This window comes from Diuraphis noxia, unplaced genomic scaffold (genome assembly GCF_037042655.1).
Source record: "Diuraphis noxia isolate RWA-SAM2 unplaced genomic scaffold, SU_Dnox_SAM2 contig0005, whole genome shotgun sequence".
Lineage (NCBI taxonomy): Eukaryota > Metazoa > Arthropoda > Insecta > Hemiptera > Aphididae > Diuraphis > Diuraphis noxia.
Window position 1 is genome coordinate 3,182,911 of NW_028301715.1, and position 17,649 is coordinate 3,200,559.

The 17,649-nt window shown below is 27.2% G+C and overlaps 1 protein-coding gene across 4 annotated transcripts; it reads left to right on the plus strand.

The window, feature by feature from the left end:
• Nucleotides 1-8,573: 8,573 nt before the first annotated feature.
• On the plus strand, nt 8,574-17,222 carry LOC107164727 (T-cell acute lymphocytic leukemia protein 1-like). Of its 4 annotated transcripts, XR_016191850.1 has the most exons (5): nt 8,574-8,632; nt 9,804-9,895; nt 12,180-12,550; nt 16,390-16,634; nt 16,906-17,222. XR_016191850.1 is itself a non-coding variant. In XM_015512655.2 (4 exons), the coding sequence occupies exons 3-4, from the start codon at nt 12,213-12,215 to the stop codon at nt 16,487-16,489; spliced, it is 438 nt and encodes a 145-aa protein (XP_015368141.2). In that variant the 5' UTR covers nt 8,574-8,632; nt 9,804-9,895; nt 12,180-12,212; the 3' UTR covers nt 16,490-16,889. The 4 variants fall into 4 exon arrangements, 3 of the variants coding, with proteins under 3 accessions (XP_015368141.2, XP_015368142.2, XP_089084204.1); XM_015512655.2 differs by lacking the exon at nt 16,906-17,222 and having other exon boundaries at nt 16,390-16,889; XM_015512656.2 differs by lacking the exons at nt 9,804-9,895; nt 16,906-17,222 and having other exon boundaries at nt 8,587-8,632; nt 16,390-16,889.
• The last annotated feature ends 427 nt before the right edge of the window (nt 17,223-17,649 follow it).

Sequence of the window (17,649 nt, forward strand, 5' to 3'; positions counted from 1 at the left end):
AAATTTTTATGATTTTTAAACTTCAAAATTACTTGCAAATTTTCGCATTTTCGACAGATTTCGTAAAATTTGAACTATAAACGCTTATAAAAAAAATTGTGACTAACGATTTTTAATTTTTTTAGCTACAATAAGAACAACTCATAAGGAACATTGTATTAAATTTTCAAGTTTTTTTGGTCATCCAACATTTTTTTAACGTCACAATTGAAAATTTCATTCAAAATTTTTTGAAAATTAAACTGTATATAGATATCACTAACATAAACAGTTGGTGAAAATTTCAAGTATTTATAGTGATTAGTTTTTGAATTACAACCATATAAAAAAATCGATTTGGTCGAAAACTGGTTTTGCGTAAAAATTCCCGTTTTTCTGTAACTTTTTTTTGTTTTTCTCGATTTCTTTAAAACTGTTGGAAAATTTTTACTTTTGACCTCTATAATACACCAAGGATATTCACTTTTACATCGGAAACCACCCCCAAAGTTTGAAATTGAAACATTATTTCGACTAGTTATGCTGTACACAGACACAAAAAAAAAACCAATCGTCCCCCCTTACAAACAGCTGATCGCCATAGTTACCGAGCTTAGGATCAATAAAAGAAAGTGAATAAATAAAAATAACAAACTTGGTGAAAGCTTAATGCACTTTTGTATACATTATCGAGTTGCATGTAAATTATTTAGGTTTTTTTTTATCATTTAAAAATTAATACCTATTTATTTTAATTTGTAATCAAAAGACTTTTTTTCAAATAATAATTGAGCAGATAATTTTTTTTAAATTCAGTTATTATTTAGTTGATAACCTAAATATTACAAGTACTTAACTTAAGCATAATTCAAATTGAAAAGAGTTCATAAAAAAAAAAATGTTTAATAAGGCTAACCAAGTGTTAGATGAAATCAATTTTATGGTATTATAGGTATAATAAATTAAACGTTTTAAAATTATTTGTACTAGCATACAAGTATAGAATTATAAAATGGAATCAGCATAAACGTATATTAAATTAAATTGTAATCAATAAAAATGCATTATCTTCATAATTACATTAATGATTTGAAAATAATTTAATAATGTCATAAATTATTCTTTATTGAGGTGTTTACATTAGGTAGTTATTTTATCTGAATTTGTAAAATTGATTAAAAATTATCGTATTAGTTATACCAAACTTTTTGTTAAAAGCAAAATATAGATTACCAGCTATATGGTCATATCATAATATAGATATAACGTTTTGTTAGTATTATAGATAGATAATAATTGTTTTATTTGTTACAAACTGTATATAAATTCGAAATAAACTATTATCACACAAAAGAGACAATTTAGAATTATTTACGCCAAACATAATAACAGTCACGTGTTAATCCGCTTAAAATGTGCACTATATAAGACATGAGCATATTATATTCCCGTTACCTACTTATTAGATAAAACTAAGGCTTTATTTGCTGACGTACTAGCTATAGCCACAAATCGTAGCTAGCTATTGGCAATGATGACGGGCAGCACTTAAAAACACGCGTCGTAAATTCTACACGTGTCGTTAATACGATTATCTGAATAGTGAACAGTGACAGATTTCAAAAATAAAAAAATTACAGTCTTTGTAACAAATATATATTTATAATACAAACATGTGCATCAGGGAAAAGTTATTATACTAAAAAATACTATTTTAAATGATGATGACCTGTACTTAAAATTTAAATATACCAATTATATTTAGATTTTCAAGATGAACTGAGTCTAATTACTAACGACTAATGAGTTTACCTATAGAAAATATTATAGGTTAGGCTATATGCCTTATGACTATATATGTTTAGGCACCTATAACCGTGCATAAGAAATTGATTGATTTAATGGTTTACTAAAATGTATAGTTGAACAATCACGGGAGCCACAAATCTGGTTTGTAACGGATAGGTTAGGTCATCACTGATTCGTTAAAATTTTAGTGATTTAAGAAACCCGGCAATAGCAGGTACTATAATAACAATACCTAGTACAATAGTACTATTTACTGAATAGATTTTATTCAGATATATAGGAGTATATAATATATTATCTTAAATTAACATATCAGCCAACCTAGACGCTGCTTTAGGCCCCAACACAGAAGACATCAAAAACATGATCAACTTCTTAAGAAAAACTTAACAGTTCAATCAAATTTAGAAAATAATAGTTTCTCAACACAACTTCTCATAGTAGAACTGCAAATATTGTATTACTTTTAAATGAATATAAAAAAAAATCACAAAAGGCCTTTGCAGTTGATCGTTGGTGTAACTTAAGAACAATAAAAAAAAATCTTAAATTGTGAGCCGTAATGGGAATATTTAATGCATATACTGAACTACCGAAGTAGTATAAAGTCTGAAAATAACAATTGGTAAATAAATAGAATTCACTACATATTAGTACAGTACAGCTAAACAGCTAATAATTAGGTACCAATATATATATATTTTATTGGTTCACGAGCGAAATCACGAATATATTACATAGTTATTACTTATTATAGTAACACAGAAAAAAAAAACAATAATTTCTTTATTTTTTTGATATTTTGAAAATTTTATCAAGTATATAAATTTCCAGTAGGTATGAACATTCAGTGAAAATTTCATATGTCTACGGTAATTTGTTTTAAAGTTACACCAATATCAAAAATCAATTTTCTCAAAGATTGATTTTGCGTAAAATTTTCCGTTTTTCCTTAATTATTTGTTTTGTTTTTCTTGGTATTTTTGTACTACCAATGCACCAGCACCAATTAGGTTCACTTTCCAACTGGAAAACCTACTGAAGTTGTAAATCTAAAAATTATTTTGACAACTTATCTTATCGTGTACACTGTACATACACACATAAAAAAACATTACATTTTAAAATAAAATCAATACATTCACAGCTCCGTTCAGAATCTAAACATAGTAATTATATTATATTTGTTGCTTTTTTCCTTTCCTCCTTGTTTAAATAATTAGACCTACGTGATACATTTATTATATACTATTATTTGTACCTTTAATCTATATCCCTTTTGGGGTGTTAACACTTAAAATAAATGAATAAAAAAATGAATTAGGCTGCAGATTTGTCGACTAAAAGATTTAAAAATTTAAAAAAAACCATCAATTGAACAGCCCCCTATCAACACACCAACAAATTATCTTAAAATCCCGGTATAGTTGAAACCAACCGAGCCCCACATCGGCCACATCCCCTCTTGCAGCATACCGTAAACGTTATTTATATAAAAAACATATTAATGTAAGTTGTATCGCACCCGCACGCATTTAGCACATTTTGCATAAAATAATATCACATTACGAGAAATTGATTTCGGCACGCGTCGTCGTTGACTTTACGATACCTAAATAATACTCGTAAACGTGCGATAGCTGGCGCGGACGCACAATAAAATGATTTAACAATTACTGCAACCAGTGGCGCGCGTAATGGCGTCGAGTTTTTTTCATCCTTTTGGCCGCTATAGTAATAATAATAATAATAATAATAATACATAATACTACAATATCGGCTTGGGGCTTGTGGATTATCGCCGTTGAGCAGGACCTACGGCCGACGCCTGCTCGTGCACTCGATTCGAATATTATTATTGTTAGACGATTTTTTATCCTCGAGAACGAGTCGCCGAAATAAGTAGGTGGTATATAATATGACGGGCAGTATGCGCGTGTGCGAACTAACTATGCGACGACGTTATCGCACAAAAAACGGAGCGTGGCCGTCGCGCGCCGCTCGATCACCATCATCATCGTCGTCCGATCGGTCTGCGCACGTGCGCAAGTCCCTCCGTCGTATTAACCCCAGCACTTGTGGCCTTGTATATATGTATAATATATACATATACATATAACATGTAATAGAATTATAGTTTATATATGTATATGTAAGAGTGTGTGTGTGTGTGTGTGAGAGAGTATTTAGTATTGACTTTCGAGTACTGAGAATAGTCTTATACATACGTGCTTAGGTAATTGTAAAGGCAAAGAACAGCCACGTCACCCTGGTTTGGCGGTTAGGTCAAGTATATACAGACAACATACGTACAGTGAAATTATTATCATCACTTCACTATATAGGTAGTAATATTATATACGCATTTATACACTAGCTATTAGGTACTATATATACACACATAAGCATAAAATTACAATTTTATCTATGCTTAGATGCTGGGGAGTGTAGGCACTGCAGTGCCACGCTATATACATATGCAGTTCATGGTATAGCTGATTACTCTGTATAATATAACAATGTAATACCTATAACTATATTACTTACTTTGTATACCTAATTTATGTTATAGTATACCTATACAGAATGATTCACCATCAGAGTTTGTTTAAATTTCAATCTATACAACTATACCTATCTACCTTTAATTATTAATAATATACACATAGTTGAATTTTTATTTTTACATAAAACTATCCTGGCCCTTAATATTGGATATTCACTTGATTTCTCATGGAACGATTTTCCTATTTACCTAGTTATGATTAAAAAACGAATAATTACTCATCAAATATTTATTTTAACATTGCCTATACTGGCTATACTTGATAAACCTATCAAAATACTTTTACTCGTTTTGAGCAATTTACTGACATTTTCAGATTTTCAAAATTTTCAGTTTTTTCTTTATATGTCAATACAACTTTATTCTTTGGGTCAGAAAGCTTGAAAATTTAAGACAAGGTTCCTAATATATTATTACAATACCAGTAAAAAATATTATATTTAAAAAAATAATTATAAAAAAAAAACTTTATATTTAAACAAAATTTATAAATTATTTAGAAGTAAAAAATGTATAAAACGTTCAACTTTTATAGCTAGGTGAAGGTGAGCATTGAAATTTAAAAACAAGGTTCCACGTAAGTTATAAGTTCATTCTGTAACAAAAAAACCTAAACAAATTATAAACAAAGTTTTTTTTGTTCGGTTACTTTAAGCTTAAATTTGGAGGAAATTAAATGTTAAATAATCAAGAATAACCACGGTTTTAGTTATATTGTTGAAATTTAAAAATATTATTTGTGGGTACTTGAAACTTTTAAAATATATTATTATATAGTATATATAAATATGATAATAAGCAAATAATAGTATTTAAACTATACCGACTACGCAGTAGTAATAATAACTATTTATAAATATATATACATATAATATATAAAATATCCTAAGTCAACAAACCGTCTCCGCTCAGTATAATGATTCTGATGCAAATTATTCGTAATTCGTATATGCAATGATAATATGATATTGTATGTAGGTACCTACACCTAATTGCAAATTCAAATGAATAGTTTTTTATTTATAAAAATTTTTTTTACAAAAATTTAGATATAAAGATGTAATATCAGATATAATATTAGGAACATATTAGGGTTTATTATAGATTTCTACTTAGACTTTTTAAAAAAAATATTAATGTTAAAAGGAGAATATTTGTTGCTAAAAATTTTCAAATCACCATAGCCCATATATCTTCCAATAAACTGAATAAACCATGATGTTATAATCAGTAATCATAATGATGAATGAACCTATTATTCTTAGTGCAAAAATATGAATAAAACATTAAAACTCAAAAACTACACTTTCATTCAACATTAATTTTGATACATCAAAATTTTCAGAAAAATTATCTGCTAAATAATTTAAAGTAGAAAATTGGGTTTATCTTTGAAAAATATAGAAGTTATTGAATCTTCACAGGCCACAGAACACCTTTAAGTTTAAGTATAGTACGAAAAATCTCAAAATTTAAAAATATTACCTAGCTATATATAAGTTAATTTTACTATGCAAAACACGATTACCTATACTTTATACTTCTCACCAACGGTTACTAGCATTAATTTACTTATAATTATATATAATAGTATACAGGATGATTCTTTTAAGTGGGTACACTAATTATCTCGAAAAGTATTTACTTTTTTCAAAATATTTTTTTACATGGTTTCAAGTTGTTAAAAAACCAATATTTTTAATCCTTATCATTTTTTAAGTTTTTACTTTTTTGAATGACAACATAGAGTTTTAATTTCATATTCCAAAGCAGAATATTTTTCTAAGTATTTTGATTCACAAAAATCGAATTTAGAACGAGTAGTTCATGAGTTATATGTATTTAAAGTTAAGACAAGCGGAGTAGGTAGTGGACAAACATTTTGTGAGGTAACCCGCCGCCCGTACCACTCCACTCTGCCAATCTAAACTTTAAATACTTATAACTCAAAAACTACTAGCCCTAAATTCGATTTTTATGAATCAAAATACTTAGAAAAATATTTTGCTTTGGAATATGAAATTAAAACTCTGTTGCATTCAAAAAAGTAAAAAACTTAAAAAATGATAAGGATAAAAAACGTTGGTTTTTTTAACAACTTGAAAACATGTAAAAAATATTTTGAAAAAAGTAAATACTTTTCGAGATAATTAGTGTACCCACTTAAAAGAATCACCCTGTATACTATATAGTATATATGATGGCCATATACTACCCTATTTTATATTATAATCTTATATAATATGAAATATTATTCGGTCCATGTATAAACTATATGTAGCCTATACTTATTCACTTATATAGTCAATAACTATATGTATATTATGTTCATAAAATGTAATTCTAACTGACTACAGGTCTATAAACTATATATATATATATTATATACACATACTTATACAATAACCAAATCTCAAGTAAATATAATAATCTATGAAGTGCGAAATCTACATCATATATTTTAGTGTTTAGAATACATAATACCATAACAATATATAATATGTACCTACCTATATGTATGTATCTTTTATAAGTACCTATAAGGTTATCGGGCCATCGGGGTTATATAAATTGAATACGCGCGCGATTAAATCTTATTTGATCTATATATTATGTAAAAAAGTATATGATGTATAATATATTATAAGTATAGCCAGTATAGGGTACTTGATATTGTGTGAATCTTAAATGTTCAAGTGGTAGACGACGTCTTTAACTATACAGGGTGATTTTTTTATCATGAACCACTCATTATTTCAAAAAGTATCAATGTTTTTTAAAATATTTTTTTACAAAGTTTCATATTGTTAAAAAAACAACGTTTTTATGAAAAAATTATATTTTTTAATATTTTTTATCCTTATAATTTTTTAAGTTTTTTACTTTTTTGAATGGCAACCTACAGTTTTAATTTCATATTCCAAAGCAGAATATTTTTCTAAGTATTTTGATACGTAAAAATCGAATTTTGGACGAGTAGTTCATGAGTTATAAGTATTTAAAGTTTAGACAAGCGGAGTAGTGGACAAACATTTTGCGGGGTAACCCCGTACCACTCCACTCCGCCAATCTAAACTTTAAATACTTATAACTCATAAACTACTCGTCCAAAATTCGACTTTTACGTATCAAAATACTTAGAAAAATATTCTGCTTTGGAATATGAAATTAAAACTCTAGGTTGCCATTCAAAAAAGTAAAAAACTTAAAAAATTATAAGGATAAAAAAATATTAAAAAATATAATTTTTTTATAAAAACGTTGTTTTTTTAACAACATGAAACTTTGTAAAAAAATATTTTCAAAAACATTGATACTTTTTGAAATAATGAGTGGTTCATGATAAAAAAATCGCCCTGTATATAGGTATGCAAGATTATTTGCTTATTAATGCATATATTATATTTACCTTTCTCCTATAAAGGGATATCGTCTGTTGTTACGTAACACTTATACACAATAATATATAACATCTTGAGAGCTAATAAGGATTTAATATTATTTAATTTTAATCACAGTCGATTTTTTTTTTAGTCATTTAAAATAATTATAATTTACAATCTATAGATACATAATATGATGTATATTGGGGCATTGGGCTGTATATCGTCATAACTTTTTCAATATGTACGTATATTAGTGCATTACTTTACGATAATTACGTGTGCATGAGTGACCTTATTGCGCGATTATTTTAGTATACTTACTAGTATACAGTTTTTATAAAGTAATAATTTATATGGCTATATATAATATTGCTATAATATCGATTCCATTTACGTATAAATCATAATTTTAAAATTGTTTATATTTATACGCATGATGTATTACCGTTTACCCATACTCGCATGATCTCATATAATTGGTACATTTATGATAATTTAATACACTATATAGTGGGCACCTACGTACCTACCAATATTATGTACATACAAAATACAAATATACTATATTATGGTTTGTTATAAATTGTAAGCTATACAGCTATATAAGTCTATAAATACCTACCATTGATCACAAAAAAACAGTTCAATAGATTATTATCAACTGTTTAAGTAACATGGCTGCAGTGCATCGGGTGAACAAAATGGGTGGTATGTATTTTAAGGGTGGGAGGTCGGCATTAGCCATTGGTTATTGAAATATTAAAGGGCGTTAACAATATTTATCCCCTATCTTTTTCAGGAAGCATTTCTACCCTTTGACAAAATACTTAATACTTGTTTCCTAAAGTGCGTTGAAGAAAGAAGTGCATTGTATAATAATATTTTTATTTGGGTGAGTTTAATTATACATTATTTATTATTAATTTATAAAACAAAAATAGGTTCAGTAAATTGACCATAATTATATTTTAAATTTCCGTTACCTATATAAATTTATAGGGCAAATAGATAGTTAACTATTTTGGTATGCCTTCTTAAGTACCTACCAAAACTAACTTGTGAAATAGGCATGTAAAATATCTATAGTGAAAAAATTATTCAATTTTTTTAAATGTTGCTATGAATTACATTTTAAATGATAAGTATTTTGTGCGAACATGGATTAAAAAAAGCTATTATAATTACGAGTATAGTCTATACACGGTGTTCCACGGAGATCTAACATTCTGACAAATGAAATAACTTTTGTTCTAATCAATAATTAAAAAAAAAAAATGTTTGAATATAAAAGATAAAACTATAAAGAAACTGTTTTGAGCTTTTGTCTTATTTTGACTTAGGTACCTATACTACTAAGTATGCAACTACGCAAGTGATTATTGTCGTGATATTATTTATGAACATTAAATGTTAAGCATCATTATATCTGCATTATGTGTTTGTATAGGTCACAGTATAGTCTGTTATGGGTGTGTCAAATTTTAATTTAATGATATATTTTAATCATTGTACTTATCTGTACGAAAAAGGATTCTGCCATTCTGAACTTGTATACGGTTTGTCAATACAGGCGTAACTAGAGCTTAAAGAAGGAGTCTTCAGCACTAGAATTTTTATACAAGCACAACCATTTTATTTAAAAAGGTTGAAGAATAATAATGATAATGTAATAAAATAATATGTAGAACCTGATTCTGTTTTTAGCAAAAGGTGCAGCGATCGGCGTCTAGTTCTCGTTAGTCGTTATAACAATTCAATAATAGGTACCTATACGTTATTACGTTAATGTTACAAAAATAAATTCAACTCGATTCTTCTGGGTGACGTCGGTGACGACTATTTTTGTGTTTCCTTTTCCTTTCTGACAATTTCGATGGTTTTACATAATATGTGTAGTAAAAACTACACTATATGATACGTAATACACGAAGGCATATTCTCTTTTGAAAACCACTTAAAAAGTTTTTACTTTCGACCAAAGTACAAAGTACCAACTAAATTTTTTCCCTTCCAGAAAAGATACTGAAGTAGAAAATCAAATCATTTTTACTGTCCCAAAATAGGTGATAACACTGCGATAACTGATACTCAAAAATAAAACACATCAACATACTCATCGTTCCAGCTCCACAGTTTCACTCAGAATCTAAAACAAGTTTGTATTTACAATCCTTAACTGAATAATGTATAACCGTGTAATTTATTATTAAGTACATAATATATACCATAAACTATAAAACTATTATACTTATAAAATCGTATTGTATTGTTTTGATATATCACACTCGTCAATTATTTATTTAGAGAGAAATTAAAAAAGGCGGGTAAGTCGTGGATGTCGCTCTGCTGTACAGTAGGTTACAAGTGGGTTACTGTAATGGATGGAATTAAATTTGAATCCAATGATATTATATCATTGTATACGAAAAACGATTCTGAGCGAAGACGGTTTATCTGTCTAGGATATATTATAGATTATTAAAAATTTTCAAATCTTAGATTTAAAAAGAAGATTTTTTATGAATTTCTAGTTTGAAATAATTTGCGAATTTTCGTGATTTTTACATATGTTGTCAAAATTCAAACTTTGAATGCTTGTAAAAAAAAAATTGTGACTACGCATTTCTTTTATTTTTCAATTATTGAAAAATAAAAGAAATAGCAATTATTATTTTTAATTATTATTTTTACAATAGCAATTATTGCTATTGTAAAAATATGTTAGGAGCCTTGTATTTAATTTACAAATCTTAGATTTAAAAAGAAAATCTTTTATAAATTTCTATCTAAGATAATTTGAACATTGCCGTAATTTTTACGTATTTATAGAAAAAAAAAACTAAAAAAGTTGAAAAATTAAAATTTCAGTAAACAGCTCAAAACAATTATCAAATATATAAAACGCCTGTATAAACATTCAGTCAAAATTTCAAGTATCTGCGGTCATTTGTTAAAGAGTTACGCCAAAATAAGGAAATCGCTAAAACTGAAAATCCAATGTTGTAAAAATTTAAATTTCAAATGCTCATAAAAATTTGATTTGAATTTCCGGTGGAATTTTTATTTGTGATAAAGATTGAAAAACTTGTAAGGAATCTTGTATCAAATTTTCAAATCTTAGATTTAAAAACAAAATTTTTTATGAATTTCTAGCTTTAAATAATTTGTGAATTTTCGTGATTTTTACGTATTTTGTCAAAATTCAAACTTTGAATGCTAATAAAAAAGAATTGTGACTATGAATTTCTTTTATTTTTCAACTGCTATTTTAACAATATGTTAAGAGCCTTGTATTAAATTTTCAAGCTTTTCTGCCTAACAAATAAATTTTTATCAATATTAATTTAAAAAAAACTAATAATGATCGAAAGTTTCAAATGCCTATGAATAGTTCAACTTAAGTCGAAATTTTTTGAAAATTGCATTGTGTATAGAATATACTTATATAAACATTAGGTGAAAATTTCATGTATCTATGGTCATTTGTTTTAAAGTTACATCAAAAACCAAAATCGATTTTGTCGAAAAATGAGTGTGCGTAAAATTTCCCGTTTTTCCCTTAATTTTTAGTTTGTTTTTCTCAATTATTTAGAAAAGTATTAGGATTTTTTTACTTTTGACCCCCCAAAGTACCAACTAGATTCACTTTCTGATCGAACGAGGCACTGAAGTCAAAAAGCGAAGCATTTTTACTGCCCCAAAACGTGATGACAGACACACACAAAAAAAAAACACACATCATGGTAAAATCAATACATTCATCGCTCTGCTCAGAATCTAAAATCCGATTTAAATAGATAGTTTAACATACATTTTTTAACTAATCTACTTTTTTTGATTTTTGAATACTATAAATATATTTTTTACTAATAAAATTAATAAGTAAAGTTTACATACTGATTATATGTGTCTAGTATTGAAATTCTCTTATATACAAAAAAACATTATTACACACATTTCAGTTTTTTTTTTTACTGATTTTGAAAATTTTTAATTGTATACGACAATATTATAAATTACATCGTAATTTTCTTTTTTAGTTTTATGTACAGTCGCTTTTAGTGATTCGTTAGATAATTTTTATCTATTTTTTGAGATTGTCACTGGGGCGTATTTAAGGGAGGGGCACATGGGGCCCGTGCCTCCCCCATTCGCCGTATTTTATACTTATTTTTATTATATGAGAAATTGTACAACTCTACGCCACATGTACGCAAATTTGAACTTTTTGCTTGTTCCCCCCCTCCCTTAAGACATTTCTAAATACGCCCCTGGATTGTAACATAAAATAATTTTATTATCTCGGCAATTAAGATACACATAAACGTCATAAACATATTAAAATTTAATATAAGATGCGTTTATTATGTTTTATGATAAAAATATATAAGTAACATAATAGTATAATACTGATATTCAATCAATATTTTGTGATTTAGTATTATGTTCAGATTTATTTAAGTTTTTCAATCATGCCAAAAAATCAACAAACCCAACAAATATTGAATGATACTAGAGATGATTCGTCTTCGTCTCGGATCGTTATGCCGTTTGGATCAGACGAGGAATGCGACTTAACATCAGATGACTTAACGTCCGGCGATGAAGATGTGTTGACGGTAAATCAATTGACTGGGATCCGACGATTCCCAGTGCCAGATTCCCGAAAACCATGTACTGTAACCAATTCTCGGGAACGCTGGCGCCAACACAACGTTACCGGTGCCTTTGCAGAACTTCGTAAATTGGTACCCACTCACCCACACGATAAGAAATTATCGAAGAATGAAATTTTAAGAATGGCTATCAAGTAGGTGGTAGTATGACATAAAATAAATAATAATTTATCTTTTATACAATTAACTATCCAATCAGTATATTATAATATTATGTTAGGTTACCTAGTTACCTACCTATCATGTCAATTTGAATAGCTAATTCAAAATTTGATGTGGATATGTTCTCTTCTTTTTTTTTTCTTTATTTGAAAATATACAATCTATACCTGTCGGCATAATAAGTATATGTGTTTAGAGTACATTTTAAATTATAGTAATAAATTAGCATGTATAGAGAAATCATCCATTAATGACACTCAAAGCTTACTTTTTTTTTATTTCTCTTTTTTTTTCGATTTATTAGTAGGTTTAATTTGTGAGGAATAGCAGTTCCCGCCACCATTTGCGTTTTAGGCGTCTGAGGGGGGTTTCCGGGAATTGAGGGTGTAGCAAGATTTTTTATTAGTGAGTTTTGGTTTGATAATAGTCGATTTTGGAAACGTTGGTAAAGAATTTTCGCTTCTTCGTCAACAGTTTTTAGTTTTAAGTCAGAATATATAGAATCGTGTGAGACATAGTAGGGAGCATTTAAAAGTTTACGAAGTGCTATATTTCGGAATGTTTGTATTTTGTTGATGTTTGATTATTTTGCATTTTCCCAGAGTTGTATGCCGCCGTTCTTTTAAATTTGTTTATGTATGACTATAATAGCCTCTCTCTAACCTGGGATTCTACCTAAAAGTCCGGCGAAAGAAAGTCCGACGAACAAAAGTCCGGTTACAAAAGTCCCACGAAAAAAAGTCCGATGTCATAAAAGTCCCGCGAAAAAAAGTCCGGTTTATTTATTTACGAGGGGTAAACCACTATTATCGAAAATTATGTACACCAGATTATAAAGAATAAGTTTTAGGTACAGCTGCTCTAGTACAGTTCTGCGCTTATATATGACCCGTAAACTGATAAATATGCACTAAAAATAAAAAAAGCACTTAAAAAGGTAATTAAAAAAAGGATTTATTCGTATAAATATAAAAAACATTGTAATTTATTTATAATTATTTGGTACTTAATTAATAAAAAAGATAATAAAAATAATAATATAAAAATATAACTACATTGTTTTCGATTTATTGGGTATCTTTAAGCCGGAATTTTTTTCGCGGGGCTTTTATGACATCGGACTTTTTTTCGTGGGACTTTTGTAACCGGACTTTTGTTCGTCGGACTTTTTTTCGCCAGACTTTTGTTCGGTGATTCCTCTAACCTTGCTCTAAAAATAATTTTTTTTTTCTAATTTTGAAAATAACCGTTTTATAATTGCTTATATTTAATAATATGGAGGAAAAAACATTGAAATCAATTTTCCACATCATAATATGCAGTGAAGTTGTATGGTTTTTAGTTGTCCACGCTTATAGGTATACCTAATTAATTCTAATCCAATGGGTATAATAGATAATAAAATACACTACTCGTTGAAATTCTATTTACATTTTTTTAATCTTTTAATTTGTTTTATATAATTTTTCAACATATCCTCAATGAAATGTAGCAGTATAGATATGGGTAAAGCTATCGATACAATATGCACTATGCATAAGTTAATTTTATAGGCTCGTTATCTTTGTAACAAAATTAATGTGTCACTGGGAATATCTTCCACGTTATTTTTAATTATAGCACTAATTAGTAATTATTGTACGTACAATTTCAAAGAGTATAGTGTAATCTATCTATTACCTATACTGGATTAACATTATTGCATTAGTGTTATTTAGTTCTTAAGTGTGATAAACTGAAGTCTGAAAACCATAAAATTTGATTGCAATATTTTTGAAAATTCATTCATTATTGTTTATAGATATCATTTAAATCATGTGTTACCTACACATTTTATAACGATAACATTTGGTACATACCTATCTATAAATAAATATATCTATTATCTATATATAGGTATTCGTTTAAAATTTACCTACATTTAATCAAATTAGTAGGTACCTATATGTACGGCAAATTTAATTCAGTTTGATTGCAAAATATATAAATTCAAATTTAATCGGCTGTTGTAAACGTATATAGATGTAGACGATGTATTTAGAACTATATTGGGTGATTCATCAAGCATGACTTCCTTTTTTCTCCAATAATGCAACTATGCAAATTGATTTTCGAAATATATTTTTACCACCCATTCTCTTACAGTCTTACAAAACCTTGTTTAAAAAAAAATAGCTTAGTCATAATTAATTGAATTAATTAGTTATACCCACATATTGTTTAAGAAACATGTATCGCAAGTAACGCATTTATAGTAGTTATTGATTCATTGTAGGCTGTAATTTCGTCTTCACAATACTCAATTTTGAAAAAGAACGTGTTTTATTGAGTATTTTTACCCAAGTACTTAACCTGCAGGTACCTATAATACCTACCAATGTATTTACTATTTTATTAATTTTAATGTAAATAATGTAATGCTTCTTTAGAACCGCACACTAGTTAATCAATTACGTGTATCTTATCGAAATTTGCTCATACGTAACAATAAAGTCTAATTAAATAGCTGTACGCAAACGAGACGTCATTTTTCAGGTCAAAATTAGTATTAACCAGGTTTTCACGTTTTTCGATGAACGCAAACGAGTTGTCAGTTTACAGGTAAAAAATTGTGTAGTGTGCGCAAACGAGTATCACCAATAGCCACACACGTATAAGCACGCCTATAATGAATAATAGTAGGTATACCTACTATTAAAGCCTAAAATCTAAATATTCTCTTTATACTTGAAGTGTTTCTGTGGAGATTCAAACTTTTATTTTTCAAATGATGGCCACCCTATTTTCTGTTGTAAATTATTAAGAGGATTATTTTATTTATTTTTCTGAAAATCAAAATTCGAATGAGTATCTATAGTTTTGACTATTTTGAGTTACCTATTTAACTTTCTGTGTTAAGAAATGAAGGATAATAGGTTAGGTTCATCATCTATGTTCATGATACCTAATAGGTTTGGAAGATAAAAGGTATAAGATGATTTGAACATTTAAATAAATAATAATTAATATTAATCTGTAAAAATGGTCAAAGTATAATTAGATACCATATTACATTATTTACATCTATTTTATATGTTAGTAAAACCATTTGTATGGCTTTGTATCCTTAGTTTAAAAATTTTAATCACCGAAAACCAAAAAACTATTTATTCAAATTTTGAATAAAGTATATCAAATATCATCAATATTTAAAAAAAAAATTGTCCATTAAATAAATTATACTAAAGAAGTTTGGTTCTTGTTTGAAAACATAGGTAAGTTTGTATCGCCACAGGATACCTCTTATTAGTAAAGAGTAAAGACATTTTTAAGAATTTGAATATGTGATATTTAAGGATAGGTATATTTAAAAATTAAAAAAATTTGAATTTGAATAAAATAAATAAATAAATAATTTAATCTTATTAAATGAAAAATGGTGGTGAGCTTGCTCGGTATATATAACCTTTTTTGGTAAAATTATAATTTTTAAATGCAAGTAGACAGGACCAAATTGGTACGCGAAGGGAATATAGGGTTTAAATTTAAACCCCTCATTTACAACATACAAATTATATAAATGTATTTGTACAAACATTTAAAACTACCAAAATATTTTTAAGAATTGTTTTGTACTATAATAACTCACTACTTGGCTTCTTATAAAATTTCTTTCTAGTGTCTACAGCACTGCATAATATGAGGCTACAACATTTATATTATATATTTTGATGACATATACATTTTTCAGAATACAGTTTAAATAAGTGTATATTTCACTTAATCTTTTAATATTTATTTAAAAATAATACTTAACATGGTTATTATACAGGTATATTCGTCTATTGAGTGGTGTTCTCGAATGGCAAGAGAACCAACAAGATTTCAGCAATAATAATGAAGACTGCATGGACAATAATGTGTATATATAAATTTATAATTATAATTTGTATGGCAGAAGAAAATATTAAATTATTGTAAAAGGTATATTAATCGTAATAATAATACGACACAATATCGGTAACTTAAATACGCCCTGCCTTAAAGATACACAGAAATAAGATTCCATGCCACCATGTAAGTACTTACGTACTATGTATAATTTATTAATATGTTTTATAAAATATGCAATATTTAAGTTTAATACTTATAGGTCCTAGCCCCTAAGTATTCTTATATAAATTATGACCATTATAACATAATACATTTGTTACATTAACTCAAAATTCCACCTAATATCTATTTTTAAGATTAATTTATTAATATTAAATGGAAACATTTATATAAATATTTGAACTGTAAAAAATTTAAACTACAAATTAAAAGATATTATGTATAATATGTTTAGAACTGCAATGATTTTGAAGAATGGTTGTATCACAAATACAAAACACGTTTTATAGCAATATTTTGAAATTTTTCTTTTAGAGAATATTATACCTTTTAATAAATTTCATTTTTTTGATATATTGACTGTTTTTAGCAAAGTACAATTTACTTACTTTATATTGTTTAGTACCTACATTATTAATAGTGATAGATATATCTATGTAGTTATACATACAAGTTGCTTCTTTATTGTTCTATTATAGATTTTTAAAAATTGTATAATTTATATTAAGTACATTTAGTAAAAAAATCTTAACTTGTAAAATGTTTTTGAACTATAATTAATGTCGAATAAAATCAGAAGTTAAAACAACTAAGCGTTTTTCAGTGAGCTTTTTATCCTTGATTCTCATACAATTTATGTCCAATTGGCAATGACTAGAGTATATTTTTACAGGTAATCCATATCCCACATGATCCAGTTAAGATAAAAAAGTAATAAAAAATAAATTGTGGCATTAATACAGGAAATAAATAGAGCTTCGATAAGTTTTGACTTAATAGTTAGCATTAGCTCATACATGCATCTATTTTTGCTCAAGAAGTAAAGAATATTTTGGTTTGTTTATTTATAGGGTTGTCACTGCAGATTACATATTACAAAAGCTAGGCAAGTTAGTAATAGTTAATAGTAAAACTTAAATACAAAAATTAAGTACGAAGATAGGTTTGGTAAAAAATACTAACTTAGGTTAGAGTAGAA